At 57.2% G+C, this 25,036-nt stretch overlaps 1 protein-coding gene across 3 annotated transcripts; it reads left to right on the forward strand.

The window, feature by feature from the left end:
- The first annotated feature begins 144 nt into the window (after window positions 1-144).
- Celsr2 (cadherin EGF LAG seven-pass G-type receptor 2) lies at window positions 145-23,478 on the forward strand. 3 transcript variants are annotated; one of them, XM_003479202.4, is made up of 34 exons: window positions 145-3,609; window positions 7,702-8,349; window positions 10,141-10,363; window positions 10,739-10,854; window positions 11,021-11,109; window positions 11,370-11,527; window positions 11,877-12,040; window positions 12,149-12,274; window positions 12,616-12,782; window positions 13,069-13,356; window positions 13,442-13,616; window positions 13,855-13,996; window positions 14,172-14,292; window positions 14,723-14,906; window positions 15,082-15,183; window positions 15,828-15,922; window positions 16,116-16,325; window positions 16,809-16,992; window positions 17,110-17,238; window positions 17,333-17,513; window positions 17,634-17,801; window positions 17,882-18,008; window positions 18,100-18,300; window positions 18,595-18,769; window positions 19,069-19,181; window positions 19,329-19,408; window positions 19,492-19,618; window positions 19,707-19,829; window positions 20,140-20,267; window positions 20,463-20,551; window positions 20,655-20,846; window positions 20,988-21,158; window positions 21,257-21,491; window positions 21,822-23,478. In XM_003479202.4, exons 1-34 carry the CDS (start codon window positions 291-293, stop codon window positions 21,847-21,849), a joined length of 8,778 nt encoding a protein of 2,925 aa, XP_003479250.1. In that variant the 5' UTR covers window positions 145-290; the 3' UTR covers window positions 21,850-23,478. The 3 variants fall into 3 exon arrangements, with proteins under 3 accessions (XP_003479250.1, XP_012998219.1, XP_063111572.1); XM_013142765.2 differs by having other exon boundaries at window positions 21,963-23,478; XM_063255502.1 differs by lacking the exon at window positions 20,655-20,846.
- The last annotated feature ends 1,558 nt before the right edge of the window (window positions 23,479-25,036 follow it).

Here is a 25,036-nt window from a genome sequence, read left to right on the forward strand (position 1 = left end):
CGGGGACCGGCCGGGGAAGCCGCGCGGCCCTGGCGCAGGTGGCGCGCCCGGGGCGCAGGTGGAGGCGCGGCGCGAGCCTGCGGTGGTCGCGGGGGCCCGGGAGGGGGCCCAGCGCCAGCTGCGTTGGGAGCGCGGGCGCAGCGGAGGGCGCAGCGCGGGGGCCCCACGGGGCGCACAGGTGGCCCCCGGGGACTGGTGCCCCGGCCTGGGCATGAGGCGCGGCGGGGCCGGCAGGAGCCGGAGGAGGAGCCGCCGCGGCTGTTGACGCGGCGGGCCGGGAGCAGGGAGAGATGCGGAGCCGGGCTGCCAGCGGCCCCCTCCCAACGCCGCTGCTGCCGCCGCCGCCACCGCCGTTGTTGTTGCTACTGCTGCTGCTGCCGCCACTGCTGGGAAACCAAGTGGGGCCTTGTCGTTCCTTGGGATCCGGGGGACGCGGCTCCTCGGGGGGCTGTGCCCCTGTGGGCTGGCTCTGCCCAGCCTCAGCCTCGAACCTCTGGCTCTACACTAGTCGCTGCAAGGATGCTGGCACAGAGCTGACTGGCCACCTGGTACCCCATCACGATGGTCTGAGGGTCTGGTGTCCTGAATCCGGGGCCCATATCCCCCTTCCACCTGCCCCTGAAGGCTGCCCCTGGAGCTGTCGCCTACTGGGCATTGGAGGCCACCTTTCTCCACAGGGAAAATTGACCTTGTCTCAGGAGCACCTTTGTTTAAAAGCTCCACGGTTGAGATGCCAGTCCTGCAAGTTGGCACAGACCCCAGGGCTCAGGGTAGGGGAAGGATTACCAGAGGAGTCCATGGGTGGGCGTCGGAAAAGAAACGTGAATACAGCCCCTCAGTTCCAGCCCCCCAGCTATCAGGCCACAGTGCCCGAAAACCAGCCAGCAGGTACCTCTGTTGCATCCCTGCGGGCCATTGATCCAGATGAGGGTGAGGCTGGCCGGCTTGAGTATACCATGGACGCCCTGTTTGATAGCCGCTCCAACCATTTCTTCTTCTTGGACCCAGTCACTGGTGTTGTCACCACAGCTGAGGAGCTGGATCGTGAGACCAAGAGTACCCATGTGTTCAGGGTTACTGCACAGGATCATGGCATGCCCCGACGGAGTGCCCTGGCCACACTCACCATCTTAGTCACTGACACCAATGATCATGATCCTGTTTTTGAGCAGCAGGAATACAAAGAAAGCCTCAGAGAGAACCTGGAGGTTGGCTATGAGGTACTCACTGTCAGAGCCACGGATGGTGATGCCCCTCCCAATGCTAACATTCTGTACCGCCTGCTGGAGGGGTCTGGGGGTGGCCCCTCGGAAGTCTTTGAGATTGACCCTCGCTCTGGGGTGATCCGGACCCGTGGCCCTGTGGATCGGGAAGAAGTAGAATCCTACAAGTTAATAGTGGAAGCAAGTGACCAGGGTCGGGACCCAGGTCCACGAGGTGCGACAGCTGCTGTTTTCCTGTCTGTTGAGGATGACAATGACAATGCTCCTCAGTTTAGTGAAAAGCGTTATATCGTCCAGGTGCGGGAGGACGTGGCCCCAGGGGCTCCCATACTTCGAATCACAGCCTCGGATCGGGACAAGGGCAGCAATGCCTTAGTACACTATAGCATCATGAGTGGCAATGCTCGTGGACAGTTTTATCTGGATGCTCAGACTGGGGCTCTGGATGTGGTAAGCCCTCTTGACTATGAGACAACCAAAGAATATACGTTGCGGGTCCGGGCACAGGATGGTGGCCGGCCCCCACTCTCCAACGTCTCTGGCTTGGTAACAGTGCAAGTCCTGGATATCAATGATAATGCCCCCATCTTCGTCAGCACCCCCTTCCAGGCCACTGTACTGGAGAGTGTCCCCTTAGGCTACCTGGTTCTCCACGTCCAGGCTATCGATGCTGATGCCGGTGACAATGCCCGCCTGGAATATCGTCTTGCTGGTGTTGGGCATGATTTCCCTTTCACCATCAACAATGGCACAGGCTGGATCTCCGTGGCTGCTGAGCTGGACCGAGAGGAGGTTGATTTCTACAGCTTTGGGGTAGAAGCCCGAGATCATGGTACCCCCCCACTCACTGCCTCAGCCAGTGTCAGTGTGACCATTTTAGATGTTAACGATAACAATCCAACCTTTACCCAACCAGAGTACACAGTGCGGCTCAATGAGGATGCAGCTGTGGGCACCAGTGTGGTGACAGTGTCGGCTGTGGACCGTGATGCCCACAGTGTCATCACTTACCAGATCACTAGTGGAAACACCCGAAACCGTTTCTCCATCACTAGCCAAAGTGGTGGTGGACTGGTATCCCTCGCCTTGCCGCTGGACTACAAACTTGAGCGGCAGTATGTACTGGCTGTCACTGCCTCTGATGGCACAAGGCAGGACACGGCACAGATTGTGGTGAACGTCACCGATGCCAACACCCACCGTCCCGTCTTTCAGAGCTCCCACTATACGGTGAACGTTAATGAGGACCGGCCAGCAGGCACTACAGTAGTGCTGATCAGTGCTACAGATGAGGATACAGGTGAGAATGCTCGAATTACCTACTTTATGGAAGACAGTATCCCCCAATTCCGCATCGATGCAGACACCGGGGCGGTCACTACCCAGGCTGAGTTAGACTATGAAGACCAGGTGTCTTACACCCTGGCCATCACTGCCCGTGACAATGGCATTCCCCAGAAGTCTGACACCACCTACCTGGAAATCCTAGTGAATGATGTGAATGACAATGCCCCTCAGTTTCTGCGGGATTCCTACCAGGGTAGCGTCTATGAGGATGTGCCTCCTTTCACTAGTGTCTTGCAGATCTCAGCCACTGATCGTGACTCTGGCCTTAATGGCCGAGTCTTCTATACCTTCCAAGGAGGTGATGATGGAGATGGTGACTTTATTGTAGAGTCTACATCAGGCATTGTACGGACGCTACGGAGGCTGGATCGTGAGAATGTGGCCCAGTACAGCTTGCGAGCATATGCAGTAGACAAGGGGATGCCCCCCGCCCGCACATCCATGGAAGTGACGGTCACTGTACTGGATGTGAATGACAATCCACCTGTCTTTGAGCAGGATGAGTTTGATGTGTTTGTGGAAGAAAACAGCCCCATTGGGCTAGCTGTGGCCCGGGTCACAGCCACTGACCCCGATGAAGGCACCAATGCTCAGATCATGTACCAGATTGTGGAGGGCAATATACCTGAGGTCTTTCAGCTGGATATCTTCTCTGGGGAGTTGACTGCCTTGGTGGACTTAGATTATGAGGACCGACCTGAGTACATTCTGGTCATCCAGGCTACGTCAGCTCCCCTGGTGAGCAGGGCTACTGTCCATGTCCGCCTCCTTGACCGCAATGACAACCCACCAGTGCTGGGCAACTTTGAGATCCTCTTCAACAACTATGTCACCAATCGCTCAAGCAGCTTCCCAGGGGGTGCCATTGGCCGTGTGCCTGCCCATGACCCTGACATCTCAGACAGCCTGACTTACAGCTTTGAGCGGGGAAATGAACTCAGCCTGGTCCTACTCAATGGGTCCACAGGAGAGCTCAGGCTGAGCCGAGCACTGGATAACAACCGGCCTCTGGAAGCCATCATGAGTGTGCTAGTGTCAGGTAAGGAAGGGACCAGGTGGTCTTGGGAGATGGGGGTTCTCGAGGGGAGGCTTAGCAGCCACTGGAGGTAAAAAGCCATCCAGGAGGAGCTGTTGACCCACCTGTCGGCTCAGTGGCTGGCCCAGAGGGTGAGGGGGCCCAGAACCAGCTTGGGAAGAAGGCCCAGGAATGCTGGCAGCTGGTGCAGGCCCCGCCTGCCGCCCCTGGCTGGGCTGGGCTGTTTTGGTTGGCTGCCCCCTGCCTATCAGCCTGTGACATGGTGGGGGAAGTGTTGTGAGGCTGCCCTGGCTATAGCTGCCAAGAATTGTGAAAAAAGGCCCGTGGAAGACTAGGAGGCCAGGAGGGCTCGGGGGAGGGGCAGGGGGAACCATGGCCCAGAGAGGAGAGCTGAGGTACCCCTTCTACCCGCAAAGGGATATCCCTGTGATCTCACGTACCCTCTGGCCCAGCAGAGGGCTGCAGGGGCCCAGGGCTGCCTCTGAGGGGTCAGGACCCTGCGATCCTCTGCTGGCCCCTTCTGACTCTCGGCCGAGCTACAGAATCGGCTGACGTGGACTTTGTCTAGCGCATTCTTTTCCCTCCAGGCAAAAAGAGACTGGCCTGGCTATCCCTTCAGAGCTCCCCCAGGAAGTGAGGCCAGAGCTCATTGTCTCTGTCCAAACAGACCCCACTGTCAGAGTCCCTGATTGGGGGCCTGGCTGGTGGGAAGGGTTACAAGTGAAGCTAGGGGGAGGCTGAGATCTCCTGGGATCCCTTGCCTCCCCCTGGCTTTTCTTAGAGTGCTAGACTTCCCTGCTGTCTGTGACAAGCCCAAGCTCAGGGAAGGGGTGTGAGGGCCAGGATGAGCAGGAGACTGCTAGACTTGGAGAGCAGAGACCCCAAGGACTCTGATCCTTAGGAAGAGTAGAGTCCAAAGGGCATGGGAACCTGGCCAGGGCCTAGGCTGGGAATTCCTGCTGAGTTCTGACAGTGGGGTGGGAGAAGAGAGCAGTGTCAGCTCTAGGGGTGACAGGCAAGCAGGGTACCAGATCCAGATTGCCTTCCTCAACCCTAGGAACAACTGGGACTCTCCTAGGGAACCCACTGTCAGCTGTAACCCCAGCTAAGATGGGTCCAGGTCAGGTAGCCTCGCTCCGGGCAGCCTTCAGGTACATCACGGAAGGGAGTAAAAGATGCACCCTGGAAGGGAGTAAAAGATGCACCTGGCAGGCCTCCCACTCGTCATCTGTGAAGGGCAGGTGAGAATCAGGACATCGATTTAGCCCCTACCCCTGTGCTCCTCACTGAATAGATGTCTCCCTGCCCCATCCTCAGGAGGCCACAGGGGCCAGGGAGTATGAGCTTTTGGAGCCATGACAAGATCTGTGCCGTCTGATGCTTCAGTTTCTGCTCCAGGCAGAGGCAGTGGGGCATCACATCTGTGCTGGGCACTGCAGGCAGGAAAAGGGGTGAAAGGCAAGATCTCTCCCGTGTGTCCCCAGCCTACCCTGTTTGAGTGTGGCCACCCGCTGGGGGTGGGACAGAGGACAGCCCCACTCAGCCATGGGTCTCCTGCCAGGGCAGAGCCCAGACTGCAGTTCCTCTGGCCAGCTGTGGCTGGCCCTTCAGCTCTGGCCCTCTCTTCCCTCAGCCCTGACCTCTGAAGGCAGTCACCACGGCAACCCCAAAGTTCAGGAGGCTGGGCCAAGGAACTGAGTCCTGCCCCTTTGTTTTCCTCCTTTGCTTCTTTGTCTCTTTCTTTCCCATCCTGTGCATGTGGTCTTTCTGTACTGCTCTCTGCCTGCATGTCTCTTTCCTTCTCTCCCACTCCCTCCACTGCTGGGTCCTCCCTGGGCCTTTGTCTTTTCCTGCTTGGTTTCCTTGTTTATGCCTCTGTCTTCTCCTTCTCTGTAACTGCAGCTGCCCTAGCTCCTAGAGCCTGAATTCTCCCTGCAGCTGCTATCTTTCCCTGCTAGGACATGCAGGAGCTCCTGCCCATGGCCTGGGCAGCTCTAGCCCAGCAGAGCACCTGTAGGCCGCCAGCCTCTACTGGCACATCTGCCAGAAGAGAGGCTGGGAGTCTTATCTGGCGCCTTCCCAGGGGCAGTTGGCTGAGGCCTGCGCCCAGGTGGTGGTTCCTCGGTCAGGGTCTCCCACCTCTTTCTTTTCTGTCCAGGACAGCTCAAGTGATACACTGCCTACCCCTGTTCCCACACAGCCTTTACACCTGAGGGGTAACTTGGTCAGGGCAGGGGAGAAGGACAAAGGGGAAAGAGAGAGCAGTGAGTTGACGGCTGAGGTGGGGACAATAGGAGAGGAGGCAGGTGGCCACAGATGGTGGACCAGATGGGAAGCAACGGAGACAAGTTTGGGGTGGGGCGGGGCCTGGGACTGTGGAGGAAGACACAAGGAGGAGTGTGTTTTCCAGGGTGGAGGGGTGGCAAGGCTTCACTTGCTGTCCTGTCCACACAGGAGTTGGGATCACTGAGTGTCAAGTCCTAGAGTGCTTTCTCCTAGGAGGGCAAGTCCCGCCCAGGAAGCACTGGGCAGGTGCATCGGCTCTGGACCTGGAAAAGTCAGGCAAGCAGAGCCCCATTATATATCTGCGGCAGGGCAGCTTAAACAGCCTAGAAGGCTTGAAGAGCTCAGTACCTGGTGGGAAGGAAGATCTTGGGCAGAAGCTCCTACACAAGAGTAGTGAGTGGCGAAAGCAGGCTCCCTGGGAGGGCCATGGGCTGGCGGGCAGTGAGCAGTAGTTGGCACAGCTGAGATGGAAGTCTGCCCTGTGCCTGGCCCTGCTCAGCCCAGCGGCCATGTAGTCGCTGCCTCAAGTAGTGCAACATAGACAGTCTCTTCCCGTATCCCTCCCCTAGTCCTGCACCATTCCTGCTTGGGTGTGCTTTACTGTATCCAACTGGGCCTCTTCTGCTGTATTTTCAAGACTGTTTTTTCACTAGGGGGACTGATTAGATCCTCATCAGCATCTTAGTATTTACTGAACACCTACTATGGGAGGGGGTAAGGACATTGTACTAAATTGAAATATGAGGATCCCTGCAAGCCTTTCCCCACAGCTTTCATTTTTGAGGTACATCAACCCGTCCCCACCTGCATGGACATTCAGGTGTACATGGTATTTCTGAGACTCAGGTGTGTGGGTGGAGTGGGACACCTGCAAGTATGTTAGGACTCAGCTGCTCATGAATGAATACCACTCAGGGGCTTGGTGGGTTGGCATTCAGGTGCAGTGCTGTGAGCCAAGTGGGTGATAAGTAGCTAGAAGCATCAGAGCCAAGGGAGAGATCAGCCAAGAGGGAGTCTGGGGTCTCTACTCAGAAGCTACTAGGTCTCCCATCCCCTGCTCACCTGTTTCCAGCATGGTTAAGGGGGCTCAGCTGGATTTCCTTGGGGTGTGGTCCCCTAGATTACCCGCCCCGGAGAGTTGGGCGGGAAGAATGCTTTGTATGGGGTGTTGCCATGGGGATAGTGGGCCTGCGCCCAAGCAGCCATGGAGCTCAGTGGGAGGGGAACGTGGTGCCCCACTGACCCAGTTCACTCCCACTCCCTACCTGCTGTAGAGGAGGTCTGAGGAGCACAGGCAGGGTCAGGGTTGTGAGCCTTGAGAGGCGGAAGTTGGGAAGCTGTAAGTGTGTGGGTGTGATTTTTGTGAGTACTGCATACTCTGGCCCTGTAGAGAAGCAAGCAAAGGACAAAACGGTTTCTGTGCAAGGAAGCGCAGGGCCAGACCCATGGCTCAAGCAGGGAAAGACGCATAAATGGTACATGTAGCTGGGTGTCATCCCAGCACTTAGAAGGCTGAGGCAGGAGGAGGGTAAGTTTGAGGCCAGCCTAGACTACATGTAAACGAAAAACAAAAGTGCCGTCCTTCATAAGAGGGTATGTTGGGAAATAATCCAAAGAGAACTTCTGACAATCTTTGCCTGAGGGTTGACTCCTCAAGGAGGGCCTTGCCCTTTGGGCACACCTTACGGCAGTTAGAAAAGGGAGCGTTTCCTGTCTGCCTGCGGTGCAGGATGTCTTCCGGCTCCTGCTGTCCATGCCCAGGGCCAGGCAACAACCTCAGCCTGTGCTGACCGTGTTACCTCCCCACAGACGGCGTGCACAGCGTGACGGCCCAGTGCGCACTGCGTGTCACCATCATCACGGACGAGATGCTCACGCACAGCATCACGCTGCGCCTGGAGGACATGTCACCCGAGCGCTTCCTGTCGCCACTGTTGGGGCTCTTCATCCAGGCGGTGGCGGCCACGCTGGCCACGCCCCCGGACCATGTGGTGGTCTTCAACGTGCAGCGGGACACCGACGCCCCCGGCGGCCACATCCTCAACGTGAGCCTGTCGGTGGGCCAGCCGCCGGGGCCGGGGGGCGGGCCGCCCTTCCTGCCCTCGGAGGACCTGCAGGAACGCCTGTACCTCAACCGCAGCCTGCTGACAGCCATCTCGGCGCAGCGTGTGCTGCCCTTCGACGACAACATCTGCCTGCGCGAGCCCTGCGAGAACTACATGCGCTGCGTGTCGGTGCTGCGCTTTGACTCCTCGGCGCCCTTCATCGCCTCCTCCTCCGTGCTCTTCCGGCCCATCCACCCGGTCGGGGGCTTGCGCTGCCGCTGCCCACCCGGCTTCACCGGCGACTACTGTGAGACCGAGGTGGACCTTTGCTATTCGCGGCCCTGCGGGCCCCACGGGCGCTGCCGCAGCCGGGAGGGCGGCTACACCTGCCTCTGCCGAGACGGCTACACGGGTGAGCCAAGCCCAGAGCGGGCACATGTTGGGGCTGGCTCATTCCCTTCCAGGGTGAGGTGCAGTTACTCCTGGGTCACCCTATCAGGGAAGACGGAATGGGCTCTCTCACCCGATTCTAATCGTGTAGTTGAGGCCAGTTCTGCTTGGGTTTGTATTCCAACTTTGCAGATAGTAGCTGTGTGGCTGGGCAAACTGCTCAACCTCCCTGGACTTCAGTAATTTAGTTTTTTTTTTTTTTTTTTTTTTTTTTTTTAAATCGGTACCAGGGATCAAACTCATGACCATGCGCTTGCAAAGCAGGCACTTATGCCGCTGAGCTAAATCGCCAGCCCCCAGTAATTTAAAATAGAAACAAAGAACCCACTTAAATCAAAAGTTGGGTTGTGAAGATTAATTTAATTAATTTCACGTAAAAAGAGCTGGCCAGAGTCAAGTGTTGGCTTTGATTTAGTCATGGGATGACTTGTTCCAAGTCTCATCTTACAGCTTAGGTAAAAGTGAGGCTACATCTAGAACTGGGTCTCCTCCGTTGCTGTGCCAAGCACTTTTCTGCCCAGGCATTGACGGAAAGGGCCAGAGGAACTGGGGACCCTGGATGGGTTGGGAGCCAGGAGTATGGACAAGGACACCACCTGTGTACCTCTGGGCAGAATGGCTCCTTTGCTACCTCCCTGTTGGCCATGACCTGTGGTCATTACACTTTCCATTCCTGCCTCTCACAGGGGTGCTTATGGCTTCTTGCAATGTGCCACTGGCTCCTCCCTGCAGGCTCCTGCTCCTTAGCATAGGCTGTAGCCTGTTCCCCTTCCTCCCTTGGTCTTCTCCCTATCCTCCAGAGCCAGGCCCACTGGCTGCCGGCAGCCATAGGCAGGCCCCGCTGCCTTTCCTGCTGCATCTTCCTGCCCACAACTTGCCAGACTTGACTCTTTGCTGCTGCTGGGGGTGGGGGGGGGGGAGGGGAGTCTTTGTCCAAGAGGATGGGGAGAGGGGGCTTCCAGTAGGCGAACAACAGTTTCCATGGAAACAAGAGCCAGTCACTAGGCACAGGAGCTGAGAACCTATCTCTAGAATCTGGGAATGGGGAGGGAGGGAAAGGGGTGGATTTTTCCATCTGATGTTGGAATTTTCAGCTCTTCCATTGAGTCTGGATCTGTCCCAGGACTGAGGTATCCACTCTCTGTGTTGTCCAAGTACACAGGGTTCCTTGGTCTGGACCCCAGGGCTTCGGCTGGTAGTTGTCTGCTCCATCCCTGGGGAAGTCTCCAGAGTCCCTCCTGCACCTCCCCCTACCCTATAACTCAGACAAATCCAAGTGGAAGTCTGGTCCCATCCCCTGGGAAGGAAACTGATCTCCATGCCTGGCAGGGACAATAGCACCAGTGTGAGGGAGGGAGGAGCAGAGGATGGGAGCTGGCACAGTTCTCATGCCGTCCTGCAGGTCCTCCCCTGCCTTGTACATTTGCCTCTGCTCAGAGAATCTTGCAGCTAGCCTAAGGATTGCTAGGATCTGGGCCCTGGGAGCCCAGGCAAAGGTAGAGGGCTGGGGCTTCAAGGCCTTCGCAGGGGAGCTGTGTGTGGATCTGTGGTGACAATGGCATAGTGAGTCAACCGGGGCACCAGGGAAGGGTTGGCATGTCACAGATCTGAGAAGATGAATACTCGAGAAAAGAAGTAGGGTGTCCAGGAGAGTTTGAGATACTGTGGTGGGGGTTACAGGAGTCATGGGAGGTACTGCTGGGGGAGCTCCAGGTGCCCTGCCCCTCTTCACCCTGCCTTTGCTCTTGCCCAGGTGAGCACTGTGAGGTGAGTGCCCGATCAGGCCGTTGCACCCCAGGTGTGTGCAAGAATGGCGGCACCTGTGTCAACCTGCTGGTGGGTGGTTTCAAGTGCGACTGCCCATCTGGGGACTTCGAGAAGCCCTATTGCCAGGTGACCACACGCAGCTTCCCTGCCCGCTCCTTCATCACCTTCCGTGGCCTGCGCCAGCGCTTCCACTTCACCCTGGCCCTCTCGTGAGTGGCTGGGCCCTGGGGCTGTGGGGCACCATGGGAATCTGGGGCACCCCCTGTTCCAAGAACAAGGTGAGAGACCAGCCAGCGGAAGTGCTCAGAGCATTGTTGGCAGAGCTGGGCTGGTTCTGGAGTTGTCTGTGCACTGTGCCAGCAGAACTTCCTCACCTGCCAGCATCTGCCTGTCACTTCAGGCAGGATGGGGAGCTAGGATGCTGGGGTTCTGCCTGGGGCTCATCTTCCTAATGGCCTGATGTTGTCTTGGCCAAGGTGTCAGTCCTCTGGAGGGTCTTGGACAGGGTGGGTACTGGTTAGGTGACTGGGGTGCTGACGTCCACGTGGGTACCCTTTTCTATCTCCTCCCAAATGCCTATGCAGGTTTGCCACGAAAGAGCGCAACGGGCTACTGTTGTACAATGGGCGCTTCAATGAGAAGCATGACTTTGTAGCCCTTGAGGTGATTCAGGAGCAGGTCCAGCTCACCTTCTCTGCAGGTGATTCTTTTGCCCCATGTTTCTGCCTGTCTCCCAAAGACCGCTTGTCACTTATACCTGCCTCTGTCCCCAAGCCACACACTCTTGCAGTCAACCCTGTGTGCTCCCCACCCCTGCCTTCCCCAGCTGTCTGCTGGTGTCCCAATTCACCTGGTCCTTTGTCTAGGGGAGTCGACCACCACTGTGTCCCCATTTGTGCCTGGAGGTGTTAGTGATGGCCAGTGGCACACGGTACAGCTGAAGTACTACAATAAGGTGGGTATGGAGGAGGCAAGGGAGCTGGGGTTCTGTCCTTGGCCTCCAAGCTCACTTGGACCTGGGTAGCACTGCCTGCAGTGGGAGGGTTGGTCATGGCACTTCTGGCTGACTGGGAGGAAGGGGAACCCTTACTGGGGTGTCACATCCCACCGGGCAGTGCTAGGTATGTGCACAAAGGGTGACAGTGTGGGCTAGTGTGCCTGTGCCTCGTGGCTCCTTGCCCACTGCTTCCTTTCTCTGCCCTTCTCTGTCCACAGCCACTGTTGGGCCAGACAGGACTCCCACAAGGCCCATCTGAGCAGAAGGTGGCAGTGGTGACCGTGGATGGCTGTGACACAGGGGTAGCTCTACGCTTTGGAGCTGTGCTGGGCAACTACTCCTGTGCTGCCCAGGGCACCCAGGGTGGCAGCAAGAAGTGAGAACGGGAGGGGGCAAGATGAAGCACAAGGCCAATCAGGGAGGGCAGGTCAAGAAGGTGGGCTCAGAGGTTTTATGGGGGATCCAAGCCAGATGGAGACCCTCTCACCTTGCTTGGCCCAAAGGTAGTGCCCAGGGAATTAGCACAAGGCCTGTGGGTTGTGTGGGGTGGAGTGAGTGGAGATGGCTCCCGGTTGGGGTACCTCCCTTTCCCTGGTGTTGCTCTGTTGGGCTCCAGGCCACCTGCACGTGCCCTGCCTCTCTCTGTCCTGGCAGCAGGACATGTGGAGAGAGAAGAGCCAGAAGCTCCAACTCGTCCTCATGTGGCCATCCTTGTGCTCCCCTAGATCTCTGGATCTGACAGGGCCCCTGCTGCTGGGCGGGGTGCCTGACCTGCCTGAGAACTTCCCTATTCGAATGCGGCACTTTGTAGGCTGCATGAGGAACCTGCAAGTGGACAGTAGGCGCGTGGATATGGCCGACTTCATTGCCAACAATGGCACTATGCCTGGTATGGGGGCACGGGTTGGGAGGAGCTGTGTCTGGAGTGGTGACGCCAGCCTGTGTGAATCTCCAAGGCCTCTCCAGCCACCACCAGTTTCCCTTATCTCCACTCCAGGTTGCCCCACCAAGAAGAATGTGTGTGACAGCAACACTTGCCACAATGGGGGCACTTGCGTGAACCAGTGGGACTCGTTCAGCTGCGAGTGCCCCCTGGGCTTCGGCGGCAAGAGCTGTGCCCAGGGTAGGAGGCTGGGGCCTTGGTGCTGTCTGAGGTCTGGGGACACTGGCAGGGTTGGGACAGGCAGTGGGCAGGGCATAGTGAGCATGTGTGACCGTGGGTGGAAAGGCGAGTCTGGGCAGAGCCTGCAGAGGGTAGCACCTGAGACAAAGGACTCAGTCAGAGGCAGGCCCAGGCGCAGTGCAGGGCGGGCCTGGGGCAGGTAAATGTAGAGGGTGGGGCCCATGAGGGGCGTGGGTGAGAAGACAGAGCCCTGCCACCCAGGGGCCACCACTGCTAAGCACCATACCCCTCTGGGCACTCCACTGCCCCGCTTTTGAGTCTGCCTTCATCTGCCTTTCCAGAAATGGCCAATCCCCAGCGCTTCCTGGGCAGCAGCCTGGTGGCCTGGCATGGCCTCTCCCTGCCCATTTCTCAGCCCTGGCACCTCAGCCTCATGTTCCGCACACGCCAGGCCAGTGGCGTCCTGCTGCAGGCTGTCACCAGAGGGCGCAGCACCATTACTCTACAGGTGATACAGGGCACTTGCGTGGGAGTTGGGGGCAGGCCCTGACCTGGCTAGGCTGCAGTGGCCTCCAGGGGGCTAGACAGAGATGGCTGGGTGGTCTTGAGGAAACGTGGAGGTAGCTGGATCAGTTTGACAGTCAATGCTGCCACCTACTGGGCCTGAGAGAAACAAACACTTTCCTCAGCCGTTTGTGAGGAGGGGTGTAGTGGGCCAGGAAGTGGGACCATGGGCTGGAAGAAGACCCAGTTAAGGCAATCTCCTGATCTTGCTTCCTTTCTTTCTGTGCCAGCTCCGGGAGGGCCATGTAGTGCTTAGTGTGGAGGGCACAGGACTGCAAGCCTCAACTCTCCGTCTGGAGCCAGGCCGGGCCAATGATGGTGACTGGCATCATGCACAGCTGGCACTGGGAGCCAGTGGGGGCCCTGGCAATGCCATCTTGTCCTTTGACTATGGGAAGCAGAGGGCAGAGGGTAACCTGGGCCCCCGGCTACATGGGCTGCACCTGAGCAACATAACAGTCGGGGGAGTGCCGGGGCCAGCAGGCGGCGTGGCCCAAGGCTTCCGGGGCTGTTTGCAGGTGAGCCTCTTCCCCTACTCTCCCATTCCCACTGCCACCTGGAGTCCAGCTCTGCTGAGGTCAACACTGCCCTCTTTGCCCTCAGGGTGTGCGGGTAAGCGAGACACCTGAGGGTGTTAGCAGTCTGGATCCCAGCCGAGGGGAGAACATCAATGTGGAGACAGGCTGTAGCCTGCCTGACCCCTGTGACTCAAACCCATGTCCTGCCAACAGCTATTGCAGCAATGACTGGGACAGCTATTCCTGCAGCTGTGATCCAGGTATGATAGAGATCCCAGGAAATGGGGCAGATTGGCACATGCCTGGGATCTTACCGTGGTTCTACCATGGGACCTGGGACCAGTTATGTCATGTCTCTGGGCCTTTTTCTCATGTGCTTCAAAGCCATGACCAGCTGGTATGATGCTTAGAGTGGACGAAAGAGGACGAAGGTGAGTTGGATGGAAGACAGTGCTGGGGAGGGTGGAGACTGAGCCTTTCTGGTCTGTCTTATATCAGGTTACTATGGTGACAACTGCACTAATGTGTGTGACCTGAACCCATGTGAGCACCAGTCTGTGTGTACCCGCAAGCCCAGTGCTCCCTATGGCTACATCTGCGAGTGTCCCCCAAATTACCTTGGGCCATACTGTGAGACCAGGTAAGCAGGCCAGACTATGCAGCAACAGATCCCTATAGCTACTGCCTATCTCTGATGTACCCCTTAAAGTTCCCAAGAACCTGGCCAAGCTGCAGCTATGCTTAGAAGGGGCCACATGTGGCCATGCCAGGCAGAAGCAGCAGAGGGAGCTCATGCTTGCCTGGTCCCTCTGCAGGATTGACCAGCCTTGCCCTCGTGGCTGGTGGGGACACCCCACGTGTGGCCCATGCAACTGTGACGTCAGCAAAGGCTTTGACCCAGACTGCAACAAGACAAGCGGCGAGTGCCACTGCAAGGTGACAGCACCACCCAAACCTCCACTGTGGCCATGTCAGTCTTTTGGACCCTAGAGGGGAGGCAGTGAAGATGGGCCTTCCTGCAGAGAACTGAGGCCCACGTGCCTTTGCTCTCATGGGCAGGACAAATGGATATTTGTCCTCATGTGCCTGGGGACCAGGGTGATCCAGGACTAATATTTAACCAGTGAGTCCTGGGCCAGCTGTTTTGGTGGTTTGCAGCCTGTTCTGACTGCTTAGCATCTCACTGGTGGGTTCAACTCCACACCATTGCCAGTTGTTAAATATTTCCGAGGACCACTCCCAAGGGACTTGAGGTCAGGAAGCCTCTCTCCAAATACTATCTGAAAGGATCCATGAGCATCCAGGAAGGAGAGCTTGACCAAGTGACACCCTCCCTTCCCTCCTTCCCTTCCGCCTTCCCTCCCAGGAGAACCATTACCGGCCCTCTGGCAGCTCCACCTGCTTCCTATGTGACTGCTACCCCACAGGCTCTTTGTCCCGAGTCTGTGACCCTGAGGATGGTCAGTGTCCCTGCAAGCCTGGTGTCATCGGACGCCAGTGTGACCGCTGTGACAACCCATTTGCTGAGGTTACCACCAATGGCTGTGAAGGTGGGGTTCTCTAGCAATGGGTAGCCTTCTCCACTGTGTACCAGATGCTTGCCCTCCCAGGGAGGCCAAGGGGGGCCAGCGGAAGGCCTGGGGGTGCAGAAGGAGGGGTGGGGAATTTGGGCAGAGCTGCAAGAGGAAGAGCTGCTCCTGAGCAAGCATGTGTTCTTCCTTGCAGTGAATTATGATAGCTGCCCACGGGCCATTGAGGCTGGAATCTGGTGGCCCCGTACTCGCTTTGGGCTGCCTGCTGCCGCCCCCTGCCCCAAAGGCTCCTTTGGTAAGTGCTAGAGGCTCACAATGTGATATTGAGGACTTGGCCTTTGCTGTCAGCGGGGTGAGGGCAGGAAGCTACAAGTCCCTGAGCCGCTGTATGTGCTTCAGCTCCTGAAAGCTGCATGTCCCATCTTCTTTGGCTCAGTTACCTACCTCCCAGGTTTGGCCTGGAGGGCCTGCATCTTAGATTCTGAACAGAACAGCTGAAAAGTGAGGTTCTCATCCTTAGCTCACTCTCCAGGGCCTAGTTACATACATGAAAGACAGGTGGTCTGGGGACAAGGGATGTTAGGTGCTATCCCAGGGGACCCGACCCAGGACAAGGGCTGGCTTTAGTCCTCGGATTGGCAGTGAGCAGAATTCATAGGAAGGGAGTGGCTGCAGAGAGGCAGTGCTCTCTGGGGCTCAGCGGAGTCGTGTGCCCTGTGCTCCTGTAGCCCTTGTTTGGGAGATTTTTGCAGACATTTTTGGCCCCAGTGTTCTCTACACCTGAATTCCTGTTTTCACCTGGCTGCAGTGGGAATGGGGCGTTGTTTGCTTATTGCCTGTCTCTGCCCCACGAAGTGTTGGCTCCCAGCAGAACCTCAGGCAGGTCTCGGGACTTCTTTTATGTCTCCCTGAGGCCAACCATGTTGGCTTCTTCTCTAGGGACAGCTGTGCGCCACTGTGATGAGCACAGGGGGTGGCTGCCCCCAAACCTGTTCAACTGCACATCAATCACTTTCTCAGAGCTGAAGGGCTTTGTAAGTGGACCCCTGCATGGCCTTTTCCTTCTTTTTCTCACTATCCCATCTTTGAGAAAAGAGATTCTGAAATTCCAGTCCCAGGCCCCCACTGGAACATACTCTGCCCCTCTTTCGGAGGCCCTCTTAGTCCCGAGTCCCAAGTCCCATGCTTGTGTACTGACCCTCTGCTCCTCTGTCTGTTCCCATCCAGGCTGAACGGCTACAGCAGAATGAGTCAGGCCTGGACTCAGGCCGCTCCCAGCGGCTGGCATTGCTCTTGCGCAATGCCACACAGCACACAGCTGGCTACTTTGGCAGTGACGTCAAAGTAGCCTACCAGCTGGCTACACGACTGCTGGCCCATGAGAGTGCTCAGCGGGGCTTTGGGCTGTCAGCCACACAGGATGTGCACTTCACAGAGGTGGGCCTTGCAGTAGGCAGGGCGGCTGGTTAGTTGGGAGTCAGGGAGCATGAGTCTGTTCCTGGGCATCTGTATGGGAGAAAGGGGCTAATCTCCATCCCACCTTTGGGAGCCTCCCCCTGGCCTGAGGCCACGGTGAAAGTCCCTGAGCCGTAGGCAGCACAGGTAATTCAGAGCCGTATTATATCCAGGTGTCATAGAGAGTACTGCTTGTGTTGTGCTTCATGCTGACCAGGAGCAGTGGCTCGCCCACTGGGGCAAGACCTGGGCACGCCGGACAGTGAAGCACAGGGCAAGGAACTCTTATAGAGTGAGGAGGAAAGATTGGAGTGGATGGTGTGGTCCACAGGGGCTGCCCGGGGAGGCAGTGGGGTGTGCTGAGGGAAGGGTATGGTGGGTGGGGAGCAGGACTGGCCCAGGCACGAGAGATAGGCGTGACAGATGTGGGCTGTTAGCACATGCCGCTGTGACATGACCCCCTAGAATCTGCTGAGGGTGGGCAGTGCCCTCCTGGATGCGGCCAACAAGCGGCACTGGGAGCTGATCCAGCAGACAGAAGGTGGCACCGCCTGGTTGCTCCAGCACTATGAGGCCTACGCCAGCGCCCTGGCCCAGAACATGCGGCACACTTACCTAAGCCCTTTCACCATTGTCACTCCCAACATCGGTGAGGCTGGTGCCTGTGGTGGGCAGCGGTTTTTGAGAAGCATTCCTGCAAGGGAAGCCATGCTGGGGGGCAGCCTGCCTCACCTGGAGTCTGACTCGTGACCAATCCTCCTCCCAGTTATCTCTGTAGTGCGCTTGGACAAAGGAAACTTTGCTGGGGCCAAGCTGCCCCGCTATGAGGCACTGCGCGGGGAACGGCCCCCAGACCTTGAGACAATGGTCATTCTGCCTGAGTCTGTTTTCAGAGGTCAGCAGGGGCCTTGAGGGAATTCAGGGGTTGCCCCCGGGAAACCCATGCAGAGTCCAGAGCCCAGCTAAAGGTAGCAGTGTTCTGCCTCCAGAGATACCCACTATGGTCAGGCCCGCAGGCCCCAGCGAGGGCCAGGAATCTGAGGAGTTGGCCCGACGGCAGCGGCGACATCCAGAGTTGAGCCAGGGAGAGGCTGTGGCCAGTGTCATCATCTACCGCACCCTGGCTGGGCTACTGCCACACAACTACGACCCAGATAAGCGCAGCCTGAGGTGAGCGGCTGGGGACGAGGTGGGAGTGGTAAGGGGCCACAGGCACACTTCCCGCAGTGGTGAGGGTGCCTCTCAGTCGCACGGCTGCTGTGGTGACTACGTCCCCCTGCCCCCCATCAGAGTCCCAAAGCGCCCAGTCATCAACACACCTGTGGTGAGCATCAGTGTCCATGATGATGAGGAGCTGCTGCCTCGGGCCCTGGACAAGCCAGTCACAGTGCAGTTCCGGCTGCTGGAGACAGAGGAGCGGACCAAGCCCATCTGTGTCTTCTGGAACCACTCGATCCTGTGAGCCTGTGCTGCTGTCACCCCCCTGGCCCCTGGGAGCCCATCCTCCTTGTCTTCCTGACCCTGCTATCCTCACACAGGGTCAGCGGCACAGGCGGCTGGTCAGCACGAGGCTGTGAAGTTGTCTTCCGCAATGAGAGCCACGTCAGTTGCCAGTGCAACCACATGACGAGCTTCGCAGTGCTCATGGATGTGTCCCGGCGGGAGGTCTGACCCACTCGGGGCAGCCTGGGGACTGTGGGCAGGAGCTCAGGCCCTGCCCTTTCTCATGTCTGGCCCCCTGCCACCCACCCTGCAGAATGGGGAGATCCTGCCGCTGAAGACACTGACCTATGTGGCTCTTGGAGTCACCTTGGCTGCCCTGCTGCTCACCTTTCTCTTCCTCACTCTACTTCGTGCCCTGAGATCCAACCAGCACGGCATCCGGCGCAACCTGACAGCCGCCTTAGGCCTGGCCCAGCTGGTCTTCCTCCTGGGAATCAACCAAGCTGACCTACCTGTAAGACCCCTTCCTCCTCCAGAACTCCCCAACTTCCAGCCCCTCAGGCACCCTGGAGATACCTTCCCTGTCCTCACTTCCATCCCTGCCCGTACAACGCTGATGAATAGAGAGCCCACCACACAACCTGGCCCTCTTCTCAATCTCCCATCCAATACCCTAGCATCCCAGAGACTTTTGCTTCTGGCTCAGGCTTCCCCTAAAGCAGACCCCAGGCCCTCCCTGATGTCCAATCTGAGCAGCTCCTCCGTGCTGGCAGTGTCCCGCTCACTGACCCAGTCACCTGGCCCTCAGTTTGCTTGCACAGTTATCGCCATCCTGCTGCACTTCCTGTACCTCTGCACCTTCTCCTGGGCTCTGCTGGAGGCCTTACACCTATACCGGGCACTCACCGAGGTGCGCGACGTCAATGCCGGCCCCATGCGCTTCTACTACATGCTAGGCTGGGGTGTGCCTGCCTTCATCACAGGTATTCCATCCCTTTTGTGCTCTGGAAGTTCCCTGTCCCCGCCACACAGCCCCCATCCGGGGTCCTGAGACTCATTTGCCCCTGCTCCAGGACAACTGATCCATAAGTATTTCTCTGATTTAACTGAGTCCCTGGAGCTACCTTGCAGGGGCTGGGTGCCCTTCCTGGAGAAAGGTGTGGACACATGCTGGGCAGAACCTGTCCACACTCTGCACTTCAGGCCATGGGTACCTGCCTGGCTGCAGCCTAGCTTCCTGCTGCCCTGACCACCTTCCCCTGCATCCTTCTTCCTGCCCCAGGCCTCGCTGTGGGTTTGGACCCTGAGGGCTATGGTAACCCTGACTTTTGCTGGCTGTCCATCTACGATACACTCATCTGGAGCTTTGCTGGCCCAGTGGCTTTTGCTGTCTCAGTAAGTGCCAGAAAGCAGACTGGGGTGAACAGGCTGTGACTTTGGATTTGTGTGATCTAAGTGTGTCCTTTGGATCTGCTGGGTTGCACGGGGAGAGACAGAAGCTGTCTGCTCCACCAGCCCCTTATGCCTGTCTCCCCTGCCCAGATGAGTGTCTTCTTGTACATTTTGGCGGCCCGGGCCTCCTGTGCTGCCCAGCGGCAGGGTTTTGAGAAGAAAGGCCCTGTGTGAGTATGGGGCACCGGGGCACAGGGTGGGCCTCAGTGTGCAGCGCCTCACAGTCTGGCTCACGGACTGTCCTGCTCCTCAGCTCAGGCCTGCAGCCCTCCTTTGCTGTGCTCCTGCTGCTGAGTGCCGCGTGGCTGTTGGCACTGCTGTCTGTCAACAGTGACACCCTCCTCTTCCACTACCTCTTTGCCGCCTGCAATTGTATCCAGGTACCTGGCCGAGCCCATGTTGAAGGGAGGGTAACATGGCCAAGGGCTGCCCGAATACACACAGACTCTTCTTGCCTCTGTCTGCCAGGGCCCCTTCATCTTCCTTTCCTACGTGGTGCTTAGCAAGGAGGTCCGGAAAGCACTCAAGTTTGCCTGCAGCCGCAAGCCTAGCCCTGACCCTGCTCTGACCACCAAGTCCACCCTGACCTCGGTGAGGGGGCTCAGAGTCAGAGAGGTGGAGGGGGTCTTGGAGGAGGGAGGGAGAAGCAGGCCCAAGAAGCCTGTAACCTGTACTTTTTGCCCCACTATCTTTCCTCTTCTCCATCCCTATATCCCCTCTTAGAAGGGGAGAGGGTGGTGAAATGGTTTATGCAGCCTGGGAGATGTTGGGGGATGTAGGACTTTGACTTGGAGGAGATAAGGGTAAAGACAGATAGTCAAGTAACAGATACCCTGCACCTGGGGATGCTCGTGGGTCCCACCTGCCTCTCTGCTTACTGACCTGTCTGTCTCCTGCCTAGTCCTACAACTGCCCTAGCCCCTTTGCAGATGGGCGGCTGTACCAGCCCTATGGAGACTCAGCTGGCTCTCTGCACAGTGCCAGCCGCTCAGGCAAGAGCCAGCCCAGCTACATCCCATTCTTGCTGAGGTGAGCACCATACATGCTGGATCTAGGCCACTCAGGTGCTGGGAACTGAGTAGCATATACTATAGCCAATACAGGAGGCAACTTGAATAAGAAGCCCAGGGGATGCGGCAGGAGCTAGGACTCCAAGGGTGAGAAGGGAAGGGAATTGCAGCAAGGGGCCAAGCTGACCTTTCCAGCATGATCTTTTCATCTTAGGGAGGAGTCCACACTGAACCCTGGCCAAGGGCCCCAGGGCCTGGGGGACCCCGGCAGCCTATTCCTAGATGGTCAAGACCAGCAGCACGGTGAGGATGGAAGGCCCTGGCCACCCAGTAGGGCAGGGTCTGGCTTTTGCTGAGGGTGGGCTGAGGCAGGCGGGCTGGCTGTGATCCCTCCCTGACCTCCCAGATCCTGACACGGACTCTGACAGTGACCTGTCCCTGGAAGATGACCAGAGTGGCTCCTATGCCTCTACTCACTCGTCAGACAGCGAGGAGGAGGAAGAGGAAGAGGAGGAGGCTGCCTTCCCTGGCGAGCAGGGCTGGGACAGCCTGCTGGGGCCTGGAGCGGAGAGACTGCCCCTGCACAGTACCCCCAAGGGTGGGCCAGCACCAGACTGTGGCCTGTGGGGGGCAGTGGGAGTCCGAGAGGCCTGGGCTTCTTCTGAAACCCAGGACTTGGGTGGAGGCTCGATTAGCTGTCTGCAGTCTGTGGGCCTTATCTACTTCCTTTCCTTGCCAGAGGGAGGTCCAGGGCCTGGGAAGATCCCCTGGCCAGGAGACTTTGGGACCACAGCAAAGGAGAATGGTGGCAGTGGGGCCCCTGAGGAGCGGCCGAGGGAGAATGGAGATGCCCTATCTCGGGAAGGGTCCTTGGGTCCCCTTCCCGGCACTTCTGCCCAACCTCACAAAGGTAAGTGAGGAACCCCAGCTGCCACATCCCCATGCTGCCCTGAGGCAGCCCTGCTCCTCCTGCCTGCACCTCATGCTACCCACCCTTCCGGCCGCCAGGCATCCTCAAGAAGAAGTGTCTGCCCACCATCAGCGAGAAGAGCAGCCTTCTGCGGGTGCCCCTGGAGCAGGGCACTGGGTCATCTCGGGGCTCCTCAGCCAGTGAAGGCAGCCGGGGTGGGCCCCCTCCTCGCCCTCCACCCCGGCAGAGCCTCCAGGAGCAGCTGAATGGGGTCATGCCCATCGCCATGAGCATCAAGGCAGGCACCGTGGATGAGGACTCATCAGGCTCCGAGTGAGTGGGGCTGGCTTGGTGGGACCGGGTGCTGCCTGCAGAGGTCCTGGCTGGGATGGACTGCTCTGGGCCTGCCAAGCTACTTGGTCAGCAGTCGGAGGACAAATGGGCTGAGCAAGATCAGCTCCCTCCTGTGCCCAAAACCTTGGCGGGTGGGCCACCCCACTGGGCTTTTATGTGTTAGAACCCAGCCCTGGCATGGGGCAAGATGAGGGAGGCTGGAAGCTGGGGCTGCTTTTCTGTTTCCTTCTGGTGAAAGCTTTCGCTGTCTCCTCTGCTCCAGCTAACTCTGTCTGCCTTTTCTGCCACTCTCCTTTCCTGCCTCTCCAGATTTCTCTTCTTTAACTTCCTGCATTAACCCTGGGCCGGTGGTTCCTACGTCCCGAGGCTCCCTTCCCTTCCCCAGCTGCACTCATGCCCCTACTCCTGTCTTGTGCTTTATCCTGCCCTGCTCCTGCCGCCTGCCTGCAGCAGCGACGAAACGTCCATCTGAGGAGCCTGGGCCTTGCACCTAAGGCCATCTAGTGCCAACTCCCCCTCCCCCACCATTCCCCTTACTGCACTTTGGACCCCTGGGGCCAACATCTCCAAGACAAAGTTTTTCAGAAAAGAGGAAAAAAGGAATTTAAAAAGGATCTCCACTCTTCATGACTTCAGGGATTAATTTTTTTTATACGCTGGAAACTGACTCCCCTTTCCCTTCCCAAAGAGGATAGGACCTCCCAGGATGCTTCTCAGCCTCTCCTCAGTTTCCCATCTGCTGTGCCTCTGGGAGGAGAGGGACTCTTAGGGGGCCTGCCCCTTGTTTGCCATCACCAAATGGAAAGGACAAAGCCACACAGACCCCAGGGCGCCAGACCCTGCAGGCTGCGCTGGGCAGGCCTCAGTTGGCGAGGGATCGGGCAAAGGGCGTGCCTTGCCCGCCTGTGCTGCCTCTCCCAGGAACTGAAAAGCCCTGTCCGGCCAGGGGGCAGAAGGACTCATCACCCCTGGACCCCCAAATGCTGCATGAACATGTTTTAAGGGGCCAGTGGCCCCAGTCCCTCTCTTTTCCCTGGACTGTGGCCACGTGCTCCAGACCAGGTGTTTGCTCAGTTTGCTGACCCCAAAGTGCTTCATGTCTCCTGCTGACCCACTCCTGGGAAGGCCAGTTGTGTGTTGTGTTGCGCTTCTTTGCTGTTGGGTGGGTGGGCCGGGGAGGAAAAGGAAGCACAGAGCTGCTCAGTTGCCCCATGGGGCCTCAAGCACAGATTTCAGTTCTGGGCTCTGGTGTCCACTCACCCACTCCCCCAAATCAGACAAATGCCACTTTGTCTGACCTGCTGTGGCCTCTGAGACATGTTCTATTTTTAACCCCTTCTTGGAATTGGCTCTCTTCTTCAAAGGACCGGGTCCTCTGCCTCTTTGTGGTGCCCCACTCTACCCCAGCTCCCTATGAAGAGAGAGTTAATATATATTTTTATTTATTTGCCTTTTGTGTTGGGATGGCTTTGTGTCCAGTCCCGGGGCCCTGATGTGGCCAGCACACGTTAGGTGTGTGACCAGCGGTCCCGGCTAGAGGCCTAACGCCCTCACCCTCGTCCCACTTCCTCCCCAGTTTTGCCGACTGCTGATCGTTGAGTCACCCTTTCCTCTAAGCATGTATTCCAGACTTATCACTGACTTTCCTTCTGGAGCAGGTGGCTAGAAAAAGAGGCCTCGGGCAGGAAAAATGTTCCAATTCACTTGGAAGGCTGGCCTCTGGCTCTTCTGCCATGGATTCTCCCCCTGCCCTCTCCCTGCTTCCCTCAGCAATTCCTGCAAAGGGTTAAAAATTTAACTGGTTTTTACTACTGATGACTTGATTTAAAAAAAGTACAAAGATGCTGGATGCTAACTTCATACTAACCATCAGATTGTACAGTTTGATCTTTACTGTAAATATGGTAGAGTTTTGTTGTTTTTTTCATTCCCCATACTACTGAATAAACAGTTCTGTGTGGAGTCATTTCAGTGTCACCATGTGCTTCTGCGTGATGCGGTCTCCCCAGAGGGTGGAGGCTTGGATGTGGAAACAAAGGACCAAGGCCTGGGAAACCCCAACTGGAAGTCAGGACTGGCTAGTTAGCCGGCCTCTCTCTATGGGTGTCCCCCAGCAGTGCTCCTCAAACCTTATCATTGCAGAGCCCATGTCCAGGCAGTTCCAAAGATGAAGTGGGTAGGCGAGAAAGTGTCCTTTTCACCAGGGCAAGTGGACTTGCTAGGGAGGCTGCATAGAGCAAGGCAGGCTTTAACCCAGTCCCTCAGGGCTGAAGCCTAGACATGAATACATTCTGTAGCACAGAATTCTGTAGCTAGAAATGGCTGAGCAGCAGGTGGGAATTTAAGGGTGCTTAGTGATTATGGTAGATGCCTCCTGACTTCACTGCTTTGGGCCATGTTTTAACTACTGATATTAGAGATAAGTGAGGTCTGCAGCATGACTGCTAGACCTACATTTTGTGTTTGTCAGACTAGAAAGGGAGTTAACATGCGGGCAATATAGGGTGGTAGTTAGGAAGAAAAGCCAGGGAGATAGAGTGACTTACTCTTTCTGAGCCTTAGCTCCTCAGCCACAAAATGAGTATAACAGTGCCTGTCTTATTGCGCTTTTAAGAGCATTAAATGAGCTAACGAATGTAAATTGTTTAGAACAGTTCAAAGAGTATAGCAAGAGGCCAATAAACACTGACTTTCTTTGATACTGGGGTGCAAGGGGAGGTGGCAAGTATCTAGTCAGAAAAATAGCCAGGGTAGTGAGCAGGTCGATGAAGGAGAAGGGGAACTGCAGGAGGAGGCAGGTAGGCGCTGCCATGCCGCTACTGACGCAGTTTTGGAGTGGAAGGCAAAACTAGATCGACTCAGGATGCGAACAGGACCTGCCTTTCCCTCTCCAGCCACCAAGGGGCAGCAGCACACGGGTCTGTGGTTTGTTTTTGTCTCAACCACTCAAGGCAGGCCTGGTGTACCAGCAGCCCATGCAAATGTGCTACCTGACACGTAGGTGTGTCGGAGGCTTGCTGATGTGCCAGTGCCTCAGAACAGGAAGTAACCAGCAGCCCCTGCTCACTAGACACTAGTGCAAGAGGACCTGAGGAACACACCTGAGATTTCTTTGCTTTATGCCAAATTTCTCGACATTTATCTCCACAACCCTCTCCCCACACTCATTCTTGGAATGTCAGGCTGCAGGAGCTGCAGAGGCACAGGAAAGGTGACTAGGCACTTGTCACTGTGACCCAGGTGCACGTGTTGTTAAATGAACCTTAAAAAGGGGAGAAGGCTGAGGAGGGGTCCTGAATCAAAGGACAGGAGAGGGGGCATTTCACATAAGGGGATACTGGCATGGGTAGGGACACTAGTGGGCAATCTGACTCTTGCCCAGTTGCCCACTATATTCATTAAGTCATGGTTTAGCTCTCAAGGAGGAAGATTCTTTCAAAACTCACAAGGACTGGGGATTTAGCTGAGGGGCTCAAGAACTTGCCTGAAAAGCACAAGGTCATGAATTTGATCCCTGGTACTAA

The sequence above is a fragment of the Cavia porcellus genome, unplaced genomic scaffold, assembly GCF_034190915.1.
Source record: "Cavia porcellus strain 051 isolate PalLab524CR breed Dunkin Hartley unplaced genomic scaffold, mCavPor4.1 scaffold_1, whole genome shotgun sequence".
Classification (NCBI taxonomy): Eukaryota; Metazoa; Chordata; class Mammalia; order Rodentia; family Caviidae; genus Cavia; species Cavia porcellus.